At 41.1% G+C, this 24,326-nt stretch overlaps 1 protein-coding gene and 1 long non-coding RNA gene across 5 annotated transcripts in view; one reads left to right on the forward strand and one right to left on the reverse strand.

Moving 5' to 3' along the window:
• sowahb (sosondowah ankyrin repeat domain family member B) lies at positions 1 to 20,529 on the reverse strand. 4 transcript variants are annotated; one of them, XM_028463698.1, is made up of 7 exons: positions 19,234 to 20,529; positions 14,630 to 14,854; positions 13,708 to 14,114; positions 12,556 to 12,743; positions 3,803 to 5,864; positions 2,178 to 2,303; positions 1 to 1,227 (listed from the first exon to the last, which is right to left on the reverse strand). In XM_028463698.1, the coding sequence occupies exons 1-5, from the start codon at positions 20,468 to 20,470 to the stop codon at positions 5,402 to 5,404; spliced, it is 2,520 nt and encodes an 839-aa protein (XP_028319499.1). In that variant the 5' UTR covers positions 20,471 to 20,529; the 3' UTR covers positions 1 to 1,227; positions 2,178 to 2,303; positions 3,803 to 5,401. The 4 variants fall into 4 exon arrangements, with proteins under 4 accessions (XP_028319499.1, XP_028319500.1, XP_028319498.1 ...); XM_028463699.1 differs by having other exon boundaries at positions 1 to 2,303; positions 14,630 to 14,851; XM_028463697.1 differs by lacking the exon at positions 2,178 to 2,303.
• Positions 14,986 to 24,326, forward strand: part of LOC114473855 (uncharacterized) — a 17,160-nt gene continuing 7,819 nt past the window's right edge. The window contains exons 1-2 of the long non-coding RNA XR_003675309.1: positions 14,986 to 14,996; positions 23,357 to 23,361. This is a non-coding gene — a long non-coding RNA (uncharacterized LOC114473855). The remainder of the gene's footprint in view (positions 14,997 to 23,356; positions 23,362 to 24,326) is intronic.

Here is a 24,326-nt window from a genome sequence, read left to right on the forward strand (position 1 = left end):
CCATACTGCTGCTACCAGTCTACAGTTTTTTGTTTTGCTTTTTGTGCAACTACCTCCTCTTCTCACTCTTTCCAATCTTAATGCTGCTGTATTTGAAACAACACCATTCAACACTATCCAAACAAAACAGAGGACCTGTTTTCCTGAGAATTAATACCAATTTTACTTTATTAGCCTTGACACATCTCTGGAGGACCAGTCACTTGGAAGACTGGTCAATGATGAGCATAAAAACCCAAACTGCAAAATGCGAATGGTACAAGTGGACGGGATGCCACACCTTTGTCTCTTTGCAGTTCGAGACATTGCGCCAGGAAAAGAAGTCGCATACAATTACAGTGATTCTGATTGGCCTTGGTGCAAATAGTGCCTTGCCATGTGGCCACTACAACTATATTAATCAGCCATTATTCAGCTACATGTATGTTCTTTACATGCTGTAATCTACACGAGCAATCACTGATCTAAATTAAATACTTTTGTGAACGTGACATTAACATTGGACCTATCTGTTGGGTCTGCTCGGCAGGCTTGATGCATACAGAGAATGCTTTCGGCTCAGATGCTGTAGCATTGAAGAAGTGTCGTTACGGAAACTGTGTTTTGCGTCCGATTTAGTTTATAATGGTTCCACACTTTCAACAGTTTATGTTGTTTTCTTTGCTCTCCCAGTCACTCGCCTTCGTCGGTCTCCGTCTCCATTTTGCATTCCATGCTGTGCGCAGACGTGACATCATCAAAAGCAGCAGTGGCTTAAGCAAAGCATTGAGTCAGAGAATTTTGCCTAGACACATTTTAGTAATCGAATAACTTGAGGAATTATTTCAGCCCTAGTCTCAAAGCAGTTACATCATTTTGTCATTGAAATTGACTAATGTCAGCCGTCCCTCGGGGCCCCAGGCAATTGCCTATGTTGTCTACCCCGTTGCGGTGCCTCTGGTCTAGCAGCGTCTGCATGGTCTGTAAATGTGGCCATGACAGACGAGACCTTGTTCGCTCTAGTGGTTAAGTTAACGCTAATATATGATATACACTTTAGCGAATCTCTTTCCGTAGATTGGTAATTTCCTTGTTGGCGTTTATTAATAAAATGTCTATCTCTGATGGTGGCTGAGGAGTGACGTCTGCATGGTCTGTAGATGCGGTCATTACAGACGAGACCTTGTCCGCTCTAGTGGTTAGATTAATCTGGTATATCTCTTCCCGTATATTAATTTCCAGAAAAATCTGCAAACACAAAAATAAAAATGTAAACAGTCTAAAATTAAATTTGAATGCAGTGTGGATCTACCAGGGCTAGTTCCTTGTTTCCTCTCTTGCCATGTCTGTCATTGGACACTTCATTTAGCTTGTTGAAAAAAGAGGCCAAACTTCAATGCTTCAAAGTAACAGGCACACTGTACCAATGTCGGTTTTGGCTTAGCGTGCTCAGACACATCTCTACACACATCCCATTTTTGTCTATCTGAAATACTTTGACTATAGAAACAAACACACAACCAAACATGAAATAACTTGTCTACAAGCCAGGACTATTTAATCTACCTGGATTGAACAGGCTGCTACCTGCTTTAAAACCCCTGACCGCATGTAGAAATGTACAGTATCTAATTCTCACTAATCCGTGCCTCCTCTGAATTTTACATAGTTTTTGCTTTTAAAAAAAGTCATAAATAAAAAAGGATTTTTTTTTACATCTAGCTCCAGCTTTTAAAAAAATAATTTTTTTTATTTAAAGCCAAGTGTTGAAAGTAAAAAATAGTTCTTGAGCACAGCTTTGTCGTCTTTCTTAATGTGGAATGTGAAGGCCAAGTTTAAACCTGTTTTTAGGAACCAAAAGATGCTGCAGGATGGTTAATAATGGTATTAATTTCATACAAGATGCAATGGAACTTATTTCTGTAGCAGTCCATTGATAGACCGCTCATCATGAATCTTAACATCAAAGGGATTTTAAACCCTGTGATCATCACAGTAATTCCCAGCAGGATTGGCTTTCCTGTCTGATTCATCAGACAAGCCGCTGGAGCTCAAACTGTTAAACTAGATAGAAACAGCAGTGTCTTGTGAGTTCTGTCGGCTACATGTGCACACGGTGAATAATTTGTGTTTCATGGTAGGTCCGTGGCTGTTCATACTGTATGTGTGAGTGAGGTTAGAAGTGTCAAATGTTTTACCTTCAAATTATTGATGGAATCCATCCATCCATTATCTGACCTGCTTGTTCCTGTTTTTAGGGTCGCAGGGTCAGCTGGTGCCTATCTCAAGCTCTGAATGGGCGTTAGGGCAGGTGAGGTTACACCCTGGACAGAGCACCAGTTTATTGCATGGCAACACACAACCACTCATTAGTGAAGACATGCTTTAAGTAAATTGATTAATTAACCCATTTATTTATGCCATGAGCAGCAGCAAAGTTTAATATATTGTGCATAGTTTTTCTTTTTTAATTTTAAGATTCTTCGGTTTAGAAGAAAACATTACAGACGTATTTGTAAATGTATAGCATCAACAATGAACATTAGCAGAGCAGTGGCAGCTGGTGCATTTTCCTCCAGGGGGGGCTACAACTCCAAAATAGACATACACCAAAAACAGGGTTTGTGTAGCTTTAAATAAATAAGTAAATTGCAGTTACAGAACTGCTTTCAAACTAACCACATGTATTTCCACAGAACCCATAAACAAGCAAGAATGTACTTTATACCAGTGGTTATCAAACTTTTTTGGCTCAAGTATCCCTTTCTCTCATTTCTGAATCCACATTTTGATCAGAATACTATGACAAAACAACTATAGATCATCATGATGGAATGAATGAGAGAAAACACACATTTTAAAGAATCTCATTTTGTAAATAAGTGGAAAGAAACAGTATTTAGTGGCTCATGAACAGATTTATTTCTATAGGATTTATCATTTATGGTCATCTCCCTCCTGATGTGGGACCAGGAGAATGATCCTTATTTTTTCAGTTTGCGTTCTAATCAATATCATTTTGTGTGTTTTCTGTGTCAATTTGTGAGTGGTTGGTATTATTTAAATCAGCGATTCTCAACTGGTGGGTCGGGACCCAAAAGTGGGTCGCGGATCTGTACTGCATGGGTCGCGGAGAGCTGGCCAAAAAAAAAAAAAAAAAACTTAATGTCTGTCGTGTGTGACTTGTCTTTTTTTTTTTAAAGAAACTTTTCTTTTGACTGGCATGCTGTGCAGCATGTTGCACAGCAAAATATATAGATTTATGTTTTAAAAAAGATTATATATGCATGTTTTCAACAGCTATCTTTGAAAAAAAAAAAACTACATTTGGTTGGTTGAGTTAAATAAAAAAATTAAAAAACTGGGTGGAGATTTGATGATAGAGGCAAAATGTGGGTCCCAGGGTGAGTCGTTTGTTTGTTCCTTCTGTCGTTTTGTATGTTTCTCTGTTATGTTTGTGTAATTTGTAGCAATCTTGTGTGTTTTTCTCTTATTTGGTGTGTCTTTGTTGTGGTTTTGTGTGTTGCTGGTAAGAGTAAGTATTTTTCTGTTTTAGTGTGTGTGCTTGGTGTCATTTTATGTATTTTGTTGTCTGTTCTTTTTATTATTCAGTGTCTTTCCCTTATTTGGTGTTTTTGTTGTCATTTTGTAAATTGCTGGTAATATTAAGTATTATCATTTTGAGCTAAAAAAAAAACAAAAAAACATTATAAAACCCCATATTTTTAATGCGTTCCTAGTTTGTTATGTTTCTTTGCCTTCTCTGAAAAGTACTTTATTTTTTTTATTTATTTTTTTGAATAGTACTTTAAAATGGTCCTACCTGTCTTTATCCAGGCTGGGTCGGCAGGTTGACTGTGACGTCAGCCCCTCCCATGGCGGGAGGTGGTGTTGTGTAACTGCATTCAACTCTGCACAGCCGCAGTGTTTGTCTGGGCGCCGGTAAACTGCACCCAGTCACTCCATTGATTCGTATTGAAGAGGAGTTACTGTGACTGTATGTTTAATGAGAGTGGGCGGTCCCTCCCCAAGGAGGAAACACGTCACCTATCAGACACAGATGAACAAAACAACTTTACACATCCTCATCTGCGCCTTCTATTGGCCAGCCGCCACTGAGTAGAGAGTCCGGCTGTGATTACTGACAAAACTCAGTTCAGAGTGAAACTAAAGCTCACAAACTTCCACCTTGTTTGTTCTTCTACAACAGCAGAACCTGTCTGTCAGGCCAAGTGCTCACAAATCACGTCATGCCCCAAGCGATTATGAGCCTCACTCAACAATCTTTGTCACAACCTGTCCTCAGGCCTTCCTGATCCAAACTTGAGCTGTTGTTTTTTTTGCCTTTGAGACAAAATTAGTTTTTAGTGGAAAGATCATTGACTTTATGGAGACCAACTCCGAGCCAAAGATGAGGAGGTACTGGTGAGACCCACACAGGGTTTATTGTCAAAGTTGCAAAGGCAGAGACAGAAAGGCCTGGAGCTATGTAGTGTCACCAGATGTGATCAGAGTTTCATTACGAATCTACAGATTTAAAAGTGTAAAGTTGTTAATTACAGTAACCAAAACATGTTTAAGTCAATACGCGCTAAAACCTCCTGTGCTCAGGTCACTGACAGTTTAGTTGAAAATATAGAAAGGTGGGTTCTGGCATTATTCTTTACTTTAATCATTGTTAAGCCTTGATGACAGCCACAGCTTTATAATTGAAGTCTATTTGAAAGACGCTCATTGATTGTTGCAGTTAAAGTAAGCTTACCATTTTAGCAGTGGGGCTAAATGGTACCTTAAAAAACCATAGGTACTGCTGGTTTATAACAGAATAGAAACAGCCTAAAGTTGCCAAATAACCAGGCTGGGTTTGTACAGAAGCGATCGTATCCATAATTGCTAAATTATTGGAATGCAGCCAATACAGCGGCGCATTCAATTGCCTGGAAAATACAATATTGAAAAAATAGCTACAAATGTCTCAGTGATCATTGGTTTTATTAACCCCAAATCATAAACAGTAAGACAGTAAACATTTTAAGAATCCTGTAGCTCTCAAACAGATTGTAAGCCTATAAAATAAAGCATTGCTGCTCAACAATGACCCAGATTTTTGGGTCTTTGTAATTATTTGGGGTGTCCAAACTCCAATGATAAAACAATTGCTAGTTGGCCCTCACTTCTAAACTGTAATACTAATTAAACTCTAAAAACCAGGACATAAAAAAACTCAAAAGGAAAAGAATATGCGATAAATTGCAGATTGCAGCCTTGAGGTGTCTAAATTTTCCATTCTTCACAGTGTTAGAAGTAAGTGAAAACCAGTGGATCAACACTGCAAAGTCTGTTAAAATATTGGGCTCTGTGGTAGTCTGTGAGCTCTGTTGATGGGTCAGAAACTCTCGAAACTCTACAATTTGAGTTTTTGTCAAACGTGAGAATCTGACTGCTGCCCATAAAATCGATGCAGCGATTTGTGTTTGAGGAAGGCAGCAAGTGACGTTGATCTTTTGACTTTTGTCCCACCCATATGTTTTAGCGGCCTCTTTCCAGATGAAGCTGTGGAGAAATGATGGCGCAGGCGGCGCCGATGCTGCTGTTGTTGCTGTTGTTCCCAGCTGGATTCCACTTTTCTAACGTCCTCTCCTGCCTTGACTACTCGTGCTGGTGCTCCCAGCAGCTGGAAGATTTCCAGCGGTGCATTGCTATTCAGGTACTGCCAGGGCTTTTTTCCAGCAGTGTCCCTCAGTTGCAAATCTGCATGAAACTTGGTCACCAGTAAACGCAGGATGTTTTTGTTGCCGTGGATGGCAGCAATGTGGAGAGGGGTGTGGCCATTTTTTGACTTGGCATTTACATTGAAGGTCAAACCAGCTTTTTCCGCTCCATACCTGAAATCAGAAAGAATACCCTTGTGTCTTGTGAGGACAGAAGAATTTTTCATTACATTTGTTTTATTCTAATTCTCATCTTACAAAAGATTTCTTTCATTTTGGTCTCTCAATAAAAAAACAAAACAAGAAAACCTGGACCACTAACAACGTTCTTTTCTCAGGTCATTGTACTAATAATGTTCACCATCTATAATTTTACAAAATTTCACAATGCTTTACAAAACACTCAAAACAGTATCCGACAGTAACCCAGTATCAACAACATGCATTGTGCAAAGAATGAAAGATACGACTGTAACTAAGGTTCTATGAATCCCGGATGACTGCCAGTGGAGGTGCTTTAAGCACTGGATGATCATTCTTGCAAATGCAACGTAAGGGCGACTTCACTCTGAAAGTTTTGGAGGATATCCTGAATGTCCCTCATCCACATGGGTGAAAGGTGCACTGTCATGGATCGTGAATCGAGGACTACTCCGAAAAAGGTGGCCACTTGTGACGGTACCACACAGCGCTTTGACAGATTCACCCAAATGCCCAAACAGGTTATGTGCCTGAGTACAGTTTGTGTATCCCGCAGAGCCTGCTCGCGGGAGGGAGCACAAGTGAGCCAGTTGTCCAAGTAGGGTAAGATCCTCAGCCCCTGTGTGTGCAGGGGAAACAGGGCTGCTGTGATGCATCTTGTGAACACACGAGGGGACAGAGAAAGGCCGAGAGTCAGGACTTTGAACTGGAAAAAGCAAAGCAAAGAAACCTCTAATGTGGAGATGAAAATAGGCATCCTTTAGGTCTATTGACGTAAACCAATCTCCTGGAAAGACCACCTGGAGAACCTGTTTGACACCCAACATCTTGAATGGGAAAACCTTTAAAAACATATTCAAACCCCTGAGGTCCAAAACCGGGCGCAGATCGCCTGTCTTTTTTGGGACCAAAAGATACCATGAATAAAAGCCTCCTGGATCCAGCAGGGGGTCCACAGGAACTATTACACTTTTGTCCAGCAAAGTGTGAATTTCCCGAATCAGGGCCCATGCTCTGTTAGGGTCCCGGATCACAGTCTCCTTGATCTGACCTGGAACCGGGGGGCCGGCGGCGGAACTGTAGTCGATACCTTTGGTTTTCAGGGTTTTCACAACCCAAGTATCTGGGGTTTGGGCCATCCAGTATTTGAGTTGTCCCATGGTAAAATGCCCTGCCGCCGGCTCCGTAGTTTCATCTGGAAGGTTTGTGGGGGTAACAAGCATACTGCGTCGCCAACGAAAACGAGAATCCCAAAAGCCAGACCATGGGAGTCTCTCCTCTGCTCTGCGGGGCACTGTAGCTGACCGTGGCAGTGCTGAATACCTCCAAAAGGAAGCATGAGGAGCCTCCGGCACAGTGCGGTGAGGGTTTTGTCTCTGAAGCCCCACCAACTGCCATCTTGTGTGGCTGGCCTGAGCCGTGCATTCCAAGGTCTCAATTGCCACCGGGCAAAACAGCTCTCCAGGGACAACTGGGAGACTTCTCAGGGTCCTTTTACTGGTCTCCGAGAGGGGAGACTGCGCCAACTAGACTTGGCGTCGAGCCTGGACCAGTGTCGATAGTAGCTGCCCAGTTCTCTAGATTGGAGGGCGAAAGCCTGCAGCGATGCATCAATCAGTCCCTGCGTAGGTGGGTCCAACGATACAGCCTCAACTGAAGCAGTCAGACCAAGCAACAAATGCGACAGGTAGTTCCCGATGCAACCCTTGCGGGCTCATCCATAATACGGCACAGCGGTTGAGGGCAATGGGCATTAGTCTGCAGCGTCTCCTCTGGCCGCACTACCAGCAAAGCGATGGCCAGTTCCACCGCCGGCAACCGCCCCAAGCCAAACCTCTCTGAGTCCTGCATGGCAGGACGCGAGCTTCGAAAATGAATTGGTGTCTGTCCAAGTGGCATGCAGCCCTTTTGTATACTCCTCTGAGGGAGGAACCAAAAAGGAAGACACCGAAAGAAAGCATTAGAGGGGGCTGCTCCTGCATGTGGCACGTCTAATTTCAGACGTGCTAGGGTCATACATATTGCCATGGTGATAGGCTCGTACCCCTCCGCTTGAGAGCTGGTTGAAGCTAAAGACCAAATTCTGAGATCCTAGCGCTCATGCTCTCAAATTTTTATGCTCCGCCGACTTGCCAGCCATTGATGAACTAAACTCGGGGGCCCATCGGACGTCTATCCCAAGGGCTCACCGTCAGCAGCCAAACGGGCCACGTGCACCGATCGAGGCAGAGTGGCACAGAGGGCTTCCCGTAGATGGTCTTCCCCCAGGCATGAAGGGCAAAGATCATGACCATCGTCAGGCTGAAGCTGAGCCATGCAAGATCGGCAACACAGAGTCTCAAGCATCATTGTTTCTGATAGTAGCATGGGTCAGGTCGAGCAGAAAACGCCACTCGTGACCAGTAATTAGACCAGTACTCACCAGGTGAGAACGATGCAGAGGGGTCAGGTCAAGCAGAGACACCACTAGTGACTGTTGTGGCAAAATTATTAGTTATGCTTAATAATATATTTACTCATATTTTAATCCTTAAGCCTTGGGTTGTAACTTTCTATTGCCTTATTTTTCATGCCTTCAACTTTGCTTCCAGCCCTGGGTCAGGCCATCTCTTCTAAAGCACATGATGTCTTCCCAAAACAATCTCACAAGGTCGACTCACAGGCATCCTCTGTGTGCGCACTCACATGCTTACACACACTCACAGTCACACATACACACCCCATACACATCCATTCACACACACAAACGCACACACCTCCACTCCCATGACAACCAGCAGATACCAGAACTGGTTGTTTTGACCCAAAGAAGAAACTGTCTCTTTTCACTCTTTCCTATCACCTCCACCCTGTACTCTTTATCTCCTGGGGGGAGGAGGGAGGGGGACGGAGGGGGAATATACGTGTTGAGTTAGAACTGTGTTTCACTCGATCATCGGACGTCCGCCCGGGCGGTCACTAATTTTGTCCATCTTTGTACTTTTTTTTTTACTTAGTTTTATAATAAACCTTTTTTATAAAATCATCAATGCTTCGCCTGGACTCCATCACTCAACCAGAGCAATAAATCATGTCTCCAAATGAGGTCAACCGCAAATTTTGCCGTAACATGACGCTGTGATTAACAATTACCACTCAAAAGGTTAGCCCTAGAAGCAGGGTCTGGTCAGACAGAGACGCCACCAGCCACACAGTAAAAGTGTCCATGCCAAGTGTAGCAGCAGGGTCAGGTCGAGCAGAAAAATGCCACTCTGAAGCAAAAACAAAAACAGATGGGCACAGTTGAGCATAAACTGATACAAGGTGTAGCTGTCCGATGGAACAGTTCATACTACATGATTGAACATCTTTTAGAGCAGCGAAGGCCAGTGGTTGCGACGCTATCCAGAAATCACATAGCGTGCAAAAGACTATCTTGATTTAAAAAATGATCCATGGATTCTTCTGGAGGAACCGGAAGAGGTGCCCAAGCCCAATGAGCAAGCCACGGTTTTCCTTAGTGGTCAATCTTATGTCACTGCCTCTGTTCTCACCCCCCTGCTGAAGGGTCTCCTGAAATCCACCCAAAATAAATCATTTGATTCTGCTTTTTCCAGACCAAGGTAGAAGAGGAGATATTGTCAAGGTGGCAGGAGGTGTATTTCAAGAGGATGGGAAAAATGTGTCCCTTATTGCTGCTGCACTAGATCCCCATTTTCGGAAATTGAAGTTCCTTCCAGGAGATGATGCGCTCAGACTACAAGTACAAATACAGACTGCTGCTTTCGATATGAGAAGGAAGCAGAGATTGTTACTGGCAGCTGTGGTGCCGGAAGCCTCAGCAAGCTCCCCACCAAAAAGAGGTCCTCCTGCTCTTTGTTGGACACTTTGTTGGGCACAGATTCTGAGGGGAAAGACGGCAATCAAGAAAACATGGACCAGGAGGATTCTGATGGCGGGGACAGTGAGGCAGTCAGGAAAGAGGTGCTCTTGTATTTTGGGAAAAACCCTATCCCAAGGGATAATAACCCCCATACATTGTGGATGGTTTCCCGTCCTGATTGCTGTAGCCAAATCATGTTTGTCTATACGTGCCACATCAACGCCATCTGGAAGGCTTTTTTCAGTTGCTGGAAACATTGTAATTAAAAAAGGGCAAGCCTGACTCCTGAGCATGGTAAACTTTTCACATTCCTCCACTCCAATGCATAACTGTATCTTGTCTTGAATAGCACAAGCATGCACACGCATGCTCAGGCACCCACATGCGCACATGCACGCGCACACACACACACACACGCGCACAGTATTCTTAAGGTGAAAGGAAAGTGGCAGAGTGTAAGTTGTTATTTGCATGTGAATGAAGATGCACTTTTTCAGCAAGCTAGGCCCACGTTCAACATAATTCTGAATGTTTAGTTATCTTTATTATTTATTTTTTGTTGGAAAATTACTTTCCGTCTTAGCTTAAAGCCCCCATGTTTATATTAGTTACTATATTCTTTCAATAGCTCTAAGAAAGTATTCTGGGTGACCTTTTTATTTGTCTATTGAATGCTAGACATCAGAATGTATTATTTTGCACTTGTACACTCTTACTTGAATTTTATTTTGGAAATGTGAGTTTAAGTGGCAGAGTGTATTACTATAAACTGTTATTTTAATTTTATTTTCATGTGAATTAATAATTAAAAGATGTAGTTTTTTCAGTAAGCTTGGCCTATGTGTTTTCAACATAAATCTTAAGTTCTGTTGGTTCAGGAAGGACACAGTGACAGGCTGCCGGCTCCCACTGCCTTTTTATTTTATAATGAATGCTACCTCTGACTCTGAATGCATTATTTTGTACTTTTATATTCTTACTTGAATTCTGAGTTGAAGAGCAATAAACATATATTGCAATGTTAAAGAATTAAAGTTTTTTTGATCGGGGGCGGAGCGAGCTATGGAGTAGGAAGCTTAGTAATATAAGGCATTTTATTCTGACAAAAAAGAGAGGAGCGCCCAGCCTCATGGCCCACGCGGCCGACACAGACGCCTTCAAATGTGAGTTGCTCTCCTCCTTCCGGGACGATTTTGTCACCACGATGACAACAGAGGTTAGAGCGGTGCTAGAGAATGAAATGGTGTCTATTAGAACGGATATGCATGCTATCAGAATGGGGTTTAGTGTGTCAAATTATCAATGAGTGGTGTTCTATGATAACAGCTGCCCCTCTCCTGTTTGTAAGATATGCAATTTTTAATTTTTTTTCTCTTTCTTTCTCCCCTTTTTGTTTGTCCTAGGTGTCGGGATGAAGGGTGGGATAGGGTTTACTCTGTTTTATATATGTACATGTTTCTTCACACTGTTGTTCTGTATAACTTTTAAAAAACTATGAATAAAGTTGGAAAAAAGAAAAAAAAAGAAAGTTTTTTTTAAAATGTTATTTCAGATATGTAAATCAACATGTTGCTGTTAGTCAATTTATGGGGAGATAATCGATAATCAAATCGAACTGAAAAAAAAAAAATGAATCGTTAGAATAATCGATTCATCGAAAAAATCGTTGAAAAAATTATCTTTTATCCCAGCCCTAGATGCAATCCATAGGGGGAAGTCACTCTTTCATTTTTACCACAAAATGAAGTACTTTGACTAACAAGAATCAATTACACTATACGACTTCATACCCATATACATTCGTTTCCAGCAGAAAAAATTGGGTTTGGGGGTTTAGTTGCTCTTTCAATAGGTTAAAGGTTTAGTTATGTTGGTATACATGGTGAAGAGATTTTAGAGGAACTTACTGACAACAATATGTAACTAAAACAAGGAAGTACTAAAGAAATGATAAGGGGGTACTCATTTGAAAAAAGGCTCAGAGAATACTTGTTAAAACTAGACAAACGGTGATATTCTGAAGCACTCAGACCAATCAGTTGGGCACCTAAAATCAGGCACTGAAATAACTTTTTTTTTTATCCTTTTCAGCAGAGCTACTGAACTCTGGTCCTGAAGGGCTTCGGTTATTAATGATTTAGACTCTCCGACATTAGTCTGAAATATGTTTCACCATAGCTTTTAAGAAAGTTACAACTTATAATCAATTGTGTCAGAGCATCGGTATATTAAATATATGCAGGACTGTAGCCCTCAAGGACAGGAGGTAAATAGTGCTACTGTAAATGTGGAAGATAAGATGGCTTAAAATCTATCAAAATGGTAAAGGTCAAACATTGCTAGAATCATGAGGTTAATAGGTGTTACATATTTATTTTTATTTATCTATTTATTTATTCAGTTTATTTCTGACATGGTTGCATTCACAGAAGTTTTCTTTTTCTCTTTTTTTTTTTTTGTATATGCCGAAAAAGGAGACGAGAGAAGCAGGTTGCTTATCCGAGTCCCGTCCCCTATTCTGAACACAGAAAATTTACATCAGAGCTTGTCTCTCTGGTCAAACATTCTTTGGTTCTGAACACAATTTCATTTTTTTTTTTTTCTTCTATATATAAATTTACAGAATGTAAACATCTCACTGATTCATGTCATACATTGCTTTTTTTTTGCCACTGACAGAGTCAAAAACCTGAACCACTGGTTGGTATAGCACTAAATGGAAATATAGTTCACTCTACAATGATGACTTAGCTATTACAGTGTCACTGTAATAGCCTTAGGGCCAAACAGAAAGTGCCTTACCATAGTGTGTTGAGGACCTTGTGGTTGCCATGTTTAGCGATCCAGTGCAGCACAGTAAAGCCGGAGATGAAGTCTTGTCTGTTGAGTAATGAGTGGTCCTCCCTGAACAGGGAGTAGATGTCTGTCCAAGCACCTGCTGCTCCCTTCACCAGCCAGTCGTGCTCTCTGGGGTCTAGAGGAACCGCTGACTGATGGGACACAAAATATAGGCCGACAGTGAAGCTCCATCATGTATACAATATTGCACCATATTTCCAAAAGTGTTGTCTGCCTTCACATCCATCTAATTTAAGTAACATCACGTTCACATCACACGAATCCATATGGTCCAATAAGATATCAGCCCACCATTTGCAACTGTAACAGCTTCAACTCTTAAACGAGAGCTTTCTGCAAGGTTTAGAATTATGTATATGGGAATCTTTGATCCTTCCCCCAACAGGACATTGGTGTGATCAGCCACTGATATTGACATAGAAGGCTCACTGTCAAAATGTGTTCAATTAGGTTAGGGTCAGGACTCTGTACAGGTCAGTTAAGTTTTTCCAACACAAAATGTCTTTATGGACCGTGCTTTATGCACTGAACAGGATAGGACCATTCTCAAACTGTTCCCATTAAACTGGTATAATGAAATTGTCAAAAGTGTATTTGTATGCTAATGGGAATAACTTTTAAAAGACAAACTGGCATTATGATCCACCCCCCATCAAAGTTTACACTAATATAAAGTTAGACAAATATCATTGTTCTAGCAACCATCAAAACCCAGCTGGACTCGTGTATAGGATCTACAGGTGGTGAACTGCCACTGCTTTGGAGCACAGTTGCAATGGGCTTTACACTACTGCATTTAGTGCTTTGCATTGCACTTATTGATCCATGGTTTGGATGCAAATGCTCTTGAACTAATATCAAGGAGTGTGCATAAATGAGGTGATCCATGTATCCAATGGGTAAACGTATCAAAAACATTAAAGTGCTAGCTACTCAAAGCATGTCTGACAGAAAAACAGAATGTACGTGTACTTTTCAGCTGACTGTCGTGTCACAAGTTATTCATAAAATGAATGCAAAAACATACAAGCATTCTGTTCACTATACAACAGTATTAATTATTATTATTAACACTGTGTCAACTTTAGGACTGACCTCCCTACTGCGACCCTCAGGGTTGGCATGGGTAGAGGTGGTGTTAGGGAGACCTCGCACACCTTCACTTCCCTCTACAGGGTCGATCAGATTGCTGAGGCTGTGGCACCGAGGAGGTGTCGAACACGAGGACAGTGAGGATGATGATAGGGCGTAGCGGAGGCTGAGTGAAGAGGAGATCCTGTAGAGGCGGCTTAGCCGAGCTGCCTCATTTCCAGCTCCTCCACTCACTCTTCCTTCTCCACCTCTATTGCTATCTTCGTCCTGGAGGAATTGGTCTAGATCAGCTCCCAGGCTGCGACACATCCTGTTCTTCAGTTTGCTGCTCAGGCGCTTAGCCACACCTGGGGGCTGCTGGGGTGAGGAGTCCTCACTGGAATCTGCATCTTTGCAGTCATAGATATCCCCTGCAGGACAGAAAATGTATTTCATTATGCCAACCAAAGCAATAGGTTGTGAATGGTCACTTGAATGCAGTTCGCTGTTCTTTAAGTGTGGATTTCGAGGCTAGAGCTATGCCGAGTCCCCTTTCTCAATAAAAACTAAAGTCCAATTCTTTAAGGCAGAGCTCAGTTGTATGTTGACACTTGGCTAAATGAAGCAGACATTCACTGGAAATGTCTCTGGTGGGGTTAAGCAAAATAAGAGTGCTGGTGTAAATGTACCCTTATTTGTTGCTCTTTTCCTCATACCTGATTGTAAGGAATTACTCTTTATCAAGTCATCTGTAAAAATTGAAGATGATTCAACATGTTGGATTGCTGTCTTCCTTCTTAGTAAAAGAAAAATAAAATATTGAGGATTTTGAAGATTACTAGAAACTAGGTCTGATACTGTACCACATTGAAATCAGACACTATTAGGAAGAGAAAAACCCTGCATTGACTGAGATTTCATTAAATATGTTTAAGTAAGTTCTGACCTGTGGAAAGGTGCCATGGCATCATTCGGACACTAGATACTTGATTGTGAAGATCCTCAGTGGAGTGATGCAGCGGTGACAAAGACACTGGTGATGCCTGCCCTTCAAAGAGCTGATCTGTCGAGCGGTGTAGAGGGTTGGCATGATGCGTCACAGTCTCACTTTGGGCCATTGGTGCTTTATGAAGTGCCTGCTGCTTTTCCGGTAAACTCCAGAGTTCACCTGCTATGATAGGTAGGTGACAGATGTAAACAACACAGCAGCAATTCCTAATACTCCTTAAAGTGATCTATTCACATTATGGCTATGAGGCCAACTAATTCAGCAACTAGGTGTAGTTAGTTTATTGCATATATTCACATTCATAGTGGTAGCGGAGCCACTGGGTCTCATTTTTGCACTTCGGCATGAACCATCTCATGAGCTCAGTAACGAGTGCATTTAAGCAGAGACGGTTCAACTGTATTTGGCTCAAAGGCATTAAAAATATTTTTTTTTACCTAAGAACAGAAACTTAATTGCATAAATATTGATAAAACAAATGAAAATCAATACCAACTTGAAAATAATTGTTCAGTGTTTAAAATAAGTTGTATTTAGCTACAAGCATAGCACATAGCTTGGGGAGGGTAGAGGACTTTTGTTTTACTTCAAATTAGCACTGTAGATGTGTTTATTTAGGAAATGTTGCTTATTAGGTCTTTAAGTTATACTGTGAAATCACACACAGTCACTTACACACACTTTTTCAGGATATATGCAGATGACAAAGCAGCTTAAATCATCACTGACTGTGGAAACTTTACACTGGACTTCAAGCAACATGGATCATGTGCCTCTTCACTCTTCCTCCAGACTAAGGGACCTTGATTTCCAAATGATATGCAAAATTTCACAGTCAGTGTTGATTTGGGTGTCATCTGCTGGTGTTGGTCCATTGTGTTTTCTGAAGTCCACAGTCAACGCAGCCATCTAATAGGAAATGTTAAGTCACTTCATGCTTCCTTCTGCTGACAAGCTTTATGGAGATGCTGATTTCATTTTCCAGCAGGACACTGCCAAAGGTATAAAAAGCTGGTTCAATGACCATTATGTTACTGGGCTTGATTTACCAGAAAACTGGCCTGGCTTGACCTGAACCCTATAGAGAATCTATGGACTATTGAAGATGGGAGATAAGAGACACCTGCCCAACAATGCAGATGACCTGAAGGCCTCCATGCCACGCTGCATTGATGCAGTAATTTATACAAAGTAGGCTCAACCAAGTATTAAGTGCATAGAAATGAACAGACGTGTCTGAAGCCTGACATTTCTTTTTTTAATGGATCTCATGTAATGTTCAAATTTTCTGAGACACTGAATTTGGGGTTTTCATTTTCTGTAAGACATAAGACAAAATTTCAATTAATTGAAATATTTCACTCCATGTTTCATGAGTCTTTGTTATATATGGGTTTCACTATCTGAAATGAGGGACAAAAATTATCAAACTTTTTCATGATATAATTTTTTTAGATGCACCTGTAGCTGCTGACAGTGATGGGAAGGATGACGGCTACAGAGAAAACTAGCACCGTTTGAAAATACTTTGAGATCAAAAACTTTTGAGACAAAATAGAAAACAGAAAATTTCATACTATAATTCAGTGGTTCCCAACCTTGTTTGGATCATGACTCCATTTTGATATCACCAATTTCTGGCGACCTCAAGGGCATTTTCATCTTCCTAGAATTATTTTTGTATCATGTTTGTTACACTATGTTACAAATATAGAGTTGCACAATTATGATGCGCCAGCTCAGATATTTTTATACTTAATTTTGTTTTATATATAATCAGTAATTTTATTATCAATTACTAAACATTTCAGGTGACCCCATTTAAATTCCAGGCAACCTGCTATAATCAAACTGGGGTTGAAGCAGAGTCTCAATAGCAATTCTCTCTTTTCCTCCTTCTGCCCGGTTTACTCACCTGGTTAATGCTATATGTGAGGTCTGAAAATGTTTTTATTGCAAGTTTAACACTAAATTTGATGACCGCTTTATTATTTTAATGTTTAACTTGCTGGGTTGTTTATTGTGATTGTTATTCACATTAATCACTGATCACTAATATCACTACTGCCTGATGACATGATTATTGCCCAAATGTTTATTGTCTTAGAAATACCACACATTGATTCCCGTGGTCATTGGTTGCTTTTCAGTAGGATTTTCTTACTTTTATTCATCCCTGAGAAGATTTTGTGACGTTCAGCAGTGTTTAACTGGTCATCTGTCTCAGTGTGCACACATCTCAGTAGTATTTTAATTAATAACTTGGTAGGTAAAGGATGTTTTCAAATGATTATGGAATTCACGCAAGTTTTTAGACTAGTGGTTCTTAACCGAGGTTCGATTGAACACCAGGGGTTGGGCAGGGGCGAGCACGGAGTCGCCGATTGTGAGGACCAGGACAATTCCCGGTGGGTCAGTCTGATGTTTGGGTCATGAGGGCCGGTGTCCGGTTATGCCGCTGGGTTGATCACTTATGTTTCTACAGCTATACCTGGGCTACCTCCCACTGGTAGCTCTTTCCTTTTTTAGCAGATGCGCCTGACGTAACACATCCGTGTACTAGCATCAGCCTTGACTTCCTACATAGTTACACTTCCAAAAGATAAAGAATCGGATTTTAAAGTTGTCTGACTTATAGATATACTGTATATCTCTTTTAAATAATATGCAGTGGTTATTAACAATATTGGCGGTACTGAACCCTGCATGCTCCATCACTCGTAATTCTGAGCAGATTTTTTACTTTGCTCAAAATGCTTTTAATTTTAGTTTTTTCTTTTTTTCATAAATGCACATTCAAGACATACCATTGTTATTGTAATTTATCTTTTAATAAACTAGTTTATCGTGAAAATGTATTTTGTGTAACACAATTTTACTGTGTGTGTTGACCCATGCCCAGGGCTAGAGTAGGACTCATTTTCAGCCCTGGAGTTTCATGCCTCAGAATAAATAATAATAATTTTTAATAAGTATTTATAACCTCACTGTTATGTAATATTCAGTGTATTTTTCTAAAATTTGCAATTCAATGTTCAGTAGTACATTGCTCCACAATGTAGATGTATTTCAACATGAGTGTACATCTACAACATTAGTATTACATCATAATTTTCAATAATACCAGAATCTACACTTACAAATGATTCTCCCATGCTTTCACACTTCCAACACCACACTTATGGGTTGAATTTGGATGTTGTTCATGAACTCCCCATTTAATCACACTGCTGGAGGCCTGTTTACAGTTTATTCCTCTTTTACACCAACACGCACTCACAGACACGCACTCACAGACACACGAGTGATAACTTGTGTTGGAAATGTCAAAGTGAAACAGGAACTCTCCTGCATTGTTTGTCTGAGTTTCATTTGGTCAGACCTCTCTGGACTCAGGTCATTCATATATTGAGCAGTTGGTTTAAGTCAGAAATTCCTTTTAATCCAATGTTGTGTTTACTTGGAGACCGATCTCAAGTGATCTAAAGTATCCAAGGGTGAATTCTGTGTGATCATGATGGGTACAATAACAGCCTGTCGAGTTATCTTAAAACACTGGAAAATATCACAGGTCCCACATGTGAAAGAATAAATTAGTGCAATGACTGAAACAGACTCAGTAGCAGAGGGTTGGAGAAGGGTCTCCTGGGACAGGTTCTAGGACTACATTAGGGTGGATGACGTGTCATAATTTTCAATCTCATCCCTGACAGGGTCACCTTTCAGATGTATTCCTGATTTTACTTTTTTCTGCTGTGACGAGTATTTTCTGTAATAATTTTGATGTATTTATCTTTTTGATTTTAATTTTTTCCTCTTCGACCTGCTGCTTTAGTTTATGTTCATTGGATTTGTGTACTGAAGTCTGCCCTCATGTTTTGTGTACGATAGGAGTTGTTATATCCTTGAAATCTAAATGTGTTGATGACATGTACCATGCCTTTAAAAATTCAATGAAAATTTGAAGTCCAAAAAAAAAAAAAAAAAAAAAACATGGGTGTACATCTACAACAATAGTATTACAACATCATTTACACTTACAGGATCACTTTCACATTTCCATCACCACACTTATGGGTTGAATTTGGATATTGTTACTTAATTCTTCATTTAATCACACAGTTGGAGACCTGTTTACGGTCTCCAACAGTGTGGTTTCACGGTTTGTGAGCAGCATAGGTAGTGGGCACGTTTTGTGTTATAAATTATATATCAATCATCTGATTTGGTGGTACAGGTAAATTAAATGGAGCAGTTTTGAATCTAAAAGTACAGTATTGTTACTGAATTAAATTTCTTCAATCTTTTGAATATGGGATAAATGCTAAATATCTATCATAATGATCTACAAATGACAGATAAAAGCTATCCAACTTGTTCTGTCAAATTTAACTACAGGTATTTTAATTGACCCTAATATCTGTTGGACTGTGGGACATTTTGGAAAAAGAAATCACACTTAATAATTTTTTTTTTTTTTTTTTTTACAAAGTCTTATCAAGAACTTCCAATATTTAAATAGAGCCGGGGCTTTTCAGTACCTGATCGGGCCTGAAGATCCTCTGATCTCTGTAGGCTTCTGTCCCACCCTCCAGCTCCTGGAGAACCAGCCGAGAGCCACTCGCTGCTGGTGAAACTGGTTACAGTGGAGGGGGAGAAAATGCTGCTGTGGCTGGAAGACAACCGTGACGGATGAATGGGATCTGATTTGTGTCTGGATTCATTGTAATGATCAGAGGAGGGGGGATACTGTTGGAGAGGGCCAGTTTCTTTTCCACGACTTGGAGAAGTTGAGCAATGTTCTGCTTCTACTGGCCAACACCTGGAGAAATCTGCATTCTCTGGGAGAGATGCACGACCTGGTCCTAACTCAGCCCCCTCAGTTTCCATTTCTATGTTCTGGATTTGAATTGTCGGAACAATCCTGTCTGATGAAGAGGAGGGTAAGGAGAGAGGGGCAGGTTTGTTGATGATACAGGGCAAAGAGGCAGAATCTGGCTGCCCACTGTAGCTGAGTGGAGCACCAGGAGGCCATGGTGGTTTAGATGAATGCTCCAGTTTAATTGTAACCTCCTCCTCCTCATCATTATCATCATCATCATCATCATAGGAGACAGCAGTTTTGTAGCTCTGTCTGTGTCTGACTCTGCGTGCGGTGATCTGAAGGTTTTCTGATGGTTTTGGGGTAGTATCTTCTCCAGACTTCACTGTCACCTGCTGCCTTTGGTCTGTCAGACCTGTGGCTGCAGGACATCCTGTTGTGATCACATGAAGTGAGCCCGCTTCAGTCCTCTGAGGAGGGGCAGCGTCCGCACACATTGTGGAGGGCTTCAGCGCTGGAAACAGACTTTGTGAATGTCTGCCAGGTGTTCCAGGTGTTCCAGGTGTGCTGCTTACGTGCTTTTTAGCTTCCACGCTGGCGTTACCTACGATCCCAGCTGCAGGTAGGACTGTTTTAGTTTTACTGACGGCTTCTCCTCCCTGTTGGTATGTGTGCCAGTGCCTCTCACCGCCCGCGGCCCGGTCCGTGTCGCTGCTCGGTAACACGGGGCCGTGCCCTCTGAACTTCTTCCTGAGAACCACATAAGACACTCCGTCCGTTTGTCTGACAGTCGCCACCGAGTTGACAAACTTCTTGAAGAGCTCTCGGTTCCTTCTTTGCTCTGCATTGTCCTGAATGAAGGCTCTGAAGTGGAGAAGCAGTTCTGCGTTCTTTGCAGAGCCGCCGCTGCTCCGGAGGAAGAGTAACACTGCGTCCTGACTCAGCTCTGTGGCCATGACGGTGTTTTTACTGAGATTATTGTGCTCGGTTTGTTTCACTCCCGCCCTGCTGGGCTCAAAGGTTGGCCTGTCTGTAACAAGACCCGCCCACCACAGGTGTTTGTTACCCCAACGCCATAGACATCAACATTCATTGGCTATGGAGGGACGCACCTAAAGCCCCGCCATCTTGGTACAGGGCTGACAGAGGCGGTAGTGTACGGAGGTAGATTTGTGTCTTTATTATTCAATTAAAAAAAATAAAATCTAAAATAAATAATAACTTCAATAAAAAATAAATATTTTCAATCAAAGAAAAGTGTTCAAATGTAATATTTTATTTTTTTTTGCATTTTAACACTTTTTTTGTTAATTGAAAATATTTTTTTTTTTGATTGAAAAGTTTGTTTTTAATGAATAATAAAGATGCAGATCTACCTCTATTGTAGTGAATCTACGGAGGTAAGCAGTACACGATTCCAAAGTAGAATTTCTACTGATTACTTAAAAGGCCAATCAGCTAAAAATGACAATGTATTATCTTGTATTGATTCTTGTCTAAATTTCTTTGCATTTTGTGAACATTACAAGTTAGATGAAGGAAACACATCTAAACACTAAACTTTTAGTAAAACATCAACTCACAAAGGTCATGGGTTCAAGCCCTGTGGTGGTGGAGTAAAGTCTCTGGTTCTAATGCAACCTGGTCCATCACTTTGGGATTTTGAGAAAGTCCCTTAATTTACTGAACTGCTAGTGTTGGGCGTTGCTTTGGATAAAATTAAATTGTAATAATAATTGTCCTTTCTGTGTGGAGAGTGCATGTTCTCTCCATCCTTGTGTGGAGTTTCTCCGGGTACTCTGGATTCTTCCTGCAATCCAAAAACATGTCTGTTAGGATGAGTGGAGTCTCTGGATTGCCCGTATGAGTTAATGAGAGTGTGACTGGTTGTCTGTGTGCTGCCTGCGATGGACTTGAGCCTTGTCCAGGGTGCCCACCCTAGTGCTCGAAGCACCAGCAGACCCCTGCAACCCTGAAAAGTGGGTTAGAAGTAATAGAACAAATAACCTAATAGCTTTAAATCTAAATCTCCCTCAACAATTAGCGAAATCCCTTCTGCCTCACTCAGGCCTCTGCTTCCTGAAGTACAGAAAAACAGGAATTAGCAAGTCCTGCTGTGTTTTACAAAGAACACAGAATAAAAGTTATGTTTTGAAAGGGTTAAAATTTCTTTGTTTCTAAAAAAATAACTGAATTAAGTTAAGTCTTTTAATAAATAATTTCATTAACAACATTAGCATTATGTCATCAAAAAAAAAAAAAGATTGACCCCCTTGGGGTCATAAAATCAGGAAGCTGAGATACCGGCCATTTTGGAAAGACAGTCTGTCTTAATTTAGCCACACCCCCACAAATGAGGCCTTGTTGGAAAGGCCATGATGTCCTCTTGACAGTACAGTGAGATTGAAGTCGATGACATAAATAGTGCTTGACTTAGAGAGTGCAGACTGATGTCCCCCACAGAGGACAGCAATGAATTGCCGGGTCTCAGGAGGTTATGGAACGTGCAGTGAAAATAAATAAGCCCAACTTCTACCCATAAAAAAACAGCACACATTACATTAACCAAAGTAGCTGATTGCTGCTTACTTGTAAAATAAGTTGTTTGAGTCATCATTTTGTTCAGATGATGGGAGTTAAAGAGAAATATGTATTATAATATATTAACAAAATGAATGATAATTGCAATATAACTATAATGATAATTCTTTATAGCAGTATATCTATGATAGAGCTGGATATATAAATAAGACTAAATAACAGTAAAGAAACACTAGGCCTGTTTCCCGTTTCTTTCATTTTTATTGCTCTGTCCTCTATTCACTAGCCTTTATTTAGTCAGGAGAACCACATTGAGATTAATAATCTCTTTTAGTGTGTCCTGGCAGCAGTATATAAAATAACTTACAATGTCCAAATGTCCAATGTTAAAGAGTGACTTAATTGGTGGTGTGGACCCAAATGCAGAGAGAGAGGGGGAGGGAGGCAGAATGCAGGCGTATCATTCTTGGATCTAGTTCATGTTTAATTAAAAAATCCAACAAAAAACCCAAATTCAAAAAAGGCAAAGGAGGAACAGGGAAAACTGGGAGCAGGAGACGAAATGCTGCAGCACACGAGGAGATAGACAATGAACAATGATCCAGTGATTCAAGCACTCGGCTAAATAGTGAAGAAAGCTTAATTGGGAACTGGTCACACCTGAGTGCAAAACATGATGCAGCTAATCAGTCACAACCCAAACACACAGACATCACTAGGAGGTGGAGCCACGAGCAGGAATCCCTGGAAAAACAAAGACAATAGTTAAAAACAGAGTAAACTAAGAGAACCACAAGGGCTACACACAGACAGAGGGGGATCCGGTGGCCCAGAGAAAGGGGGCTCTGATGGCCCCGACCTTCGGAGCAGCAGCAACAACATCACTGGAAGGTGGAGCCACGAGCAGGAATCCCTGGAAACACACAGACAAAAGTTAACACAAGAGGCCAGACAAGAAAAACAGAATAAACTAAGACTCAGAAAAACCAAAAGAGAACCACAAGGGCTCCACACAAACAAAAACTAAATGTAAGTTATTGCCCTCTATGGGTTGAAACCATATAATTGAATTTTGCTATTGGCTGAGAATGAGATTGTGACATCATTGGACTATCTATGTTAGTCCCGCCCCTCCTATAACGAACTAGCAACAATGGACTCATGACAAAATTTGGGACACTTTGCAGGCTGAAATTCTGTCAAATGGGAACATTTGATATTCTGCAAGTCCGAGGCTCAGAGGAAGAAAGTTCGGAATATGAGTGATTTGGATAAACGTGCGGTTCAAAGTTTTGTGCCAGAACCTGTTCAGGGGTCTTTTCATGGCTCTAAGGGAGCAATTTATGTCGACACCGACATTTCTGAGGAAGAGTTACTGGAAAATCTGAAAGGAGGAGATGTGGAAATGTGAAAAGGTTTAAGACCAGAAAGGAGGAGGTTGAAGTGAGTAGTACTGCGGTGCTCATCTCATTTAAGGCTCAAACATACTCGGGCAGACTGTCCGCTCTCCTCAGAGCTTACATACTCGGGCGCACCGCAGCGTAGTAGTTGCCATTAGAATCCTACGTTTCCCACAATCCTTACCGCTTCTCTGTAGTCCTTGTCCTCCGGGGATGTGTTTTAAAGTTGTTGTTACTTTCGTAGCCCTTCTGCCAGTCTCTCCTTTAAGCTCTTGTTCTTCTCTCCTGCTCTGTTTCAACAGGTAGGTGAAATACAGGTCGGTGTTACATTTAATGCGGGTCGATACAACGCAGAGGAGTGTTTTGAGTGAGACCAACTTCACGGAGAAGTCCGCACGGTCGTAAAATCTGAACTTTGCATTAAATTGTCCGCCCAAAAAAGTTTTTAGGACGAAGCCTTCCTGCAGAGAGTTACCCTGGGGTATATGGCTTACCAAGTTAAACCATAGGTGCGGCCGCCTCTTTACTGTTATAAGATGTGAGCACGTTGCAGCAGTGTGCTGGGGTGAGAAAAGATGTAGGAAATGTGGTGAAGCACACGACACACAATTTGAAAACGGCGACTTAAAGTTCTGTAATTGTGGGGCAACTATGTGACAGTTTAGAGGATGTGTAGCCTTTAACCAAGCCCAACAAGTGGAGAATGTTAAGCAAATTGGAAATGTATCTATATTTCATGCAGAGGGTCTCAGAAAGTTAAAACCGTCTCATAGAGGTGACCACCAGAGGGCGCAGTATAACCATGTTCAAATGAGGCCATGAACGTCCCAGAAAATCTCTTGGTAATTTCCATCCATCCATTTTCAGACCC

The sequence above is a fragment of the Gouania willdenowi genome, chromosome 12 (assembly GCF_900634775.1).
Source record: "Gouania willdenowi chromosome 12, fGouWil2.1, whole genome shotgun sequence".
Classification (NCBI taxonomy): domain Eukaryota; kingdom Metazoa; phylum Chordata; class Actinopteri; order Blenniiformes; family Gobiesocidae; genus Gouania; species Gouania willdenowi.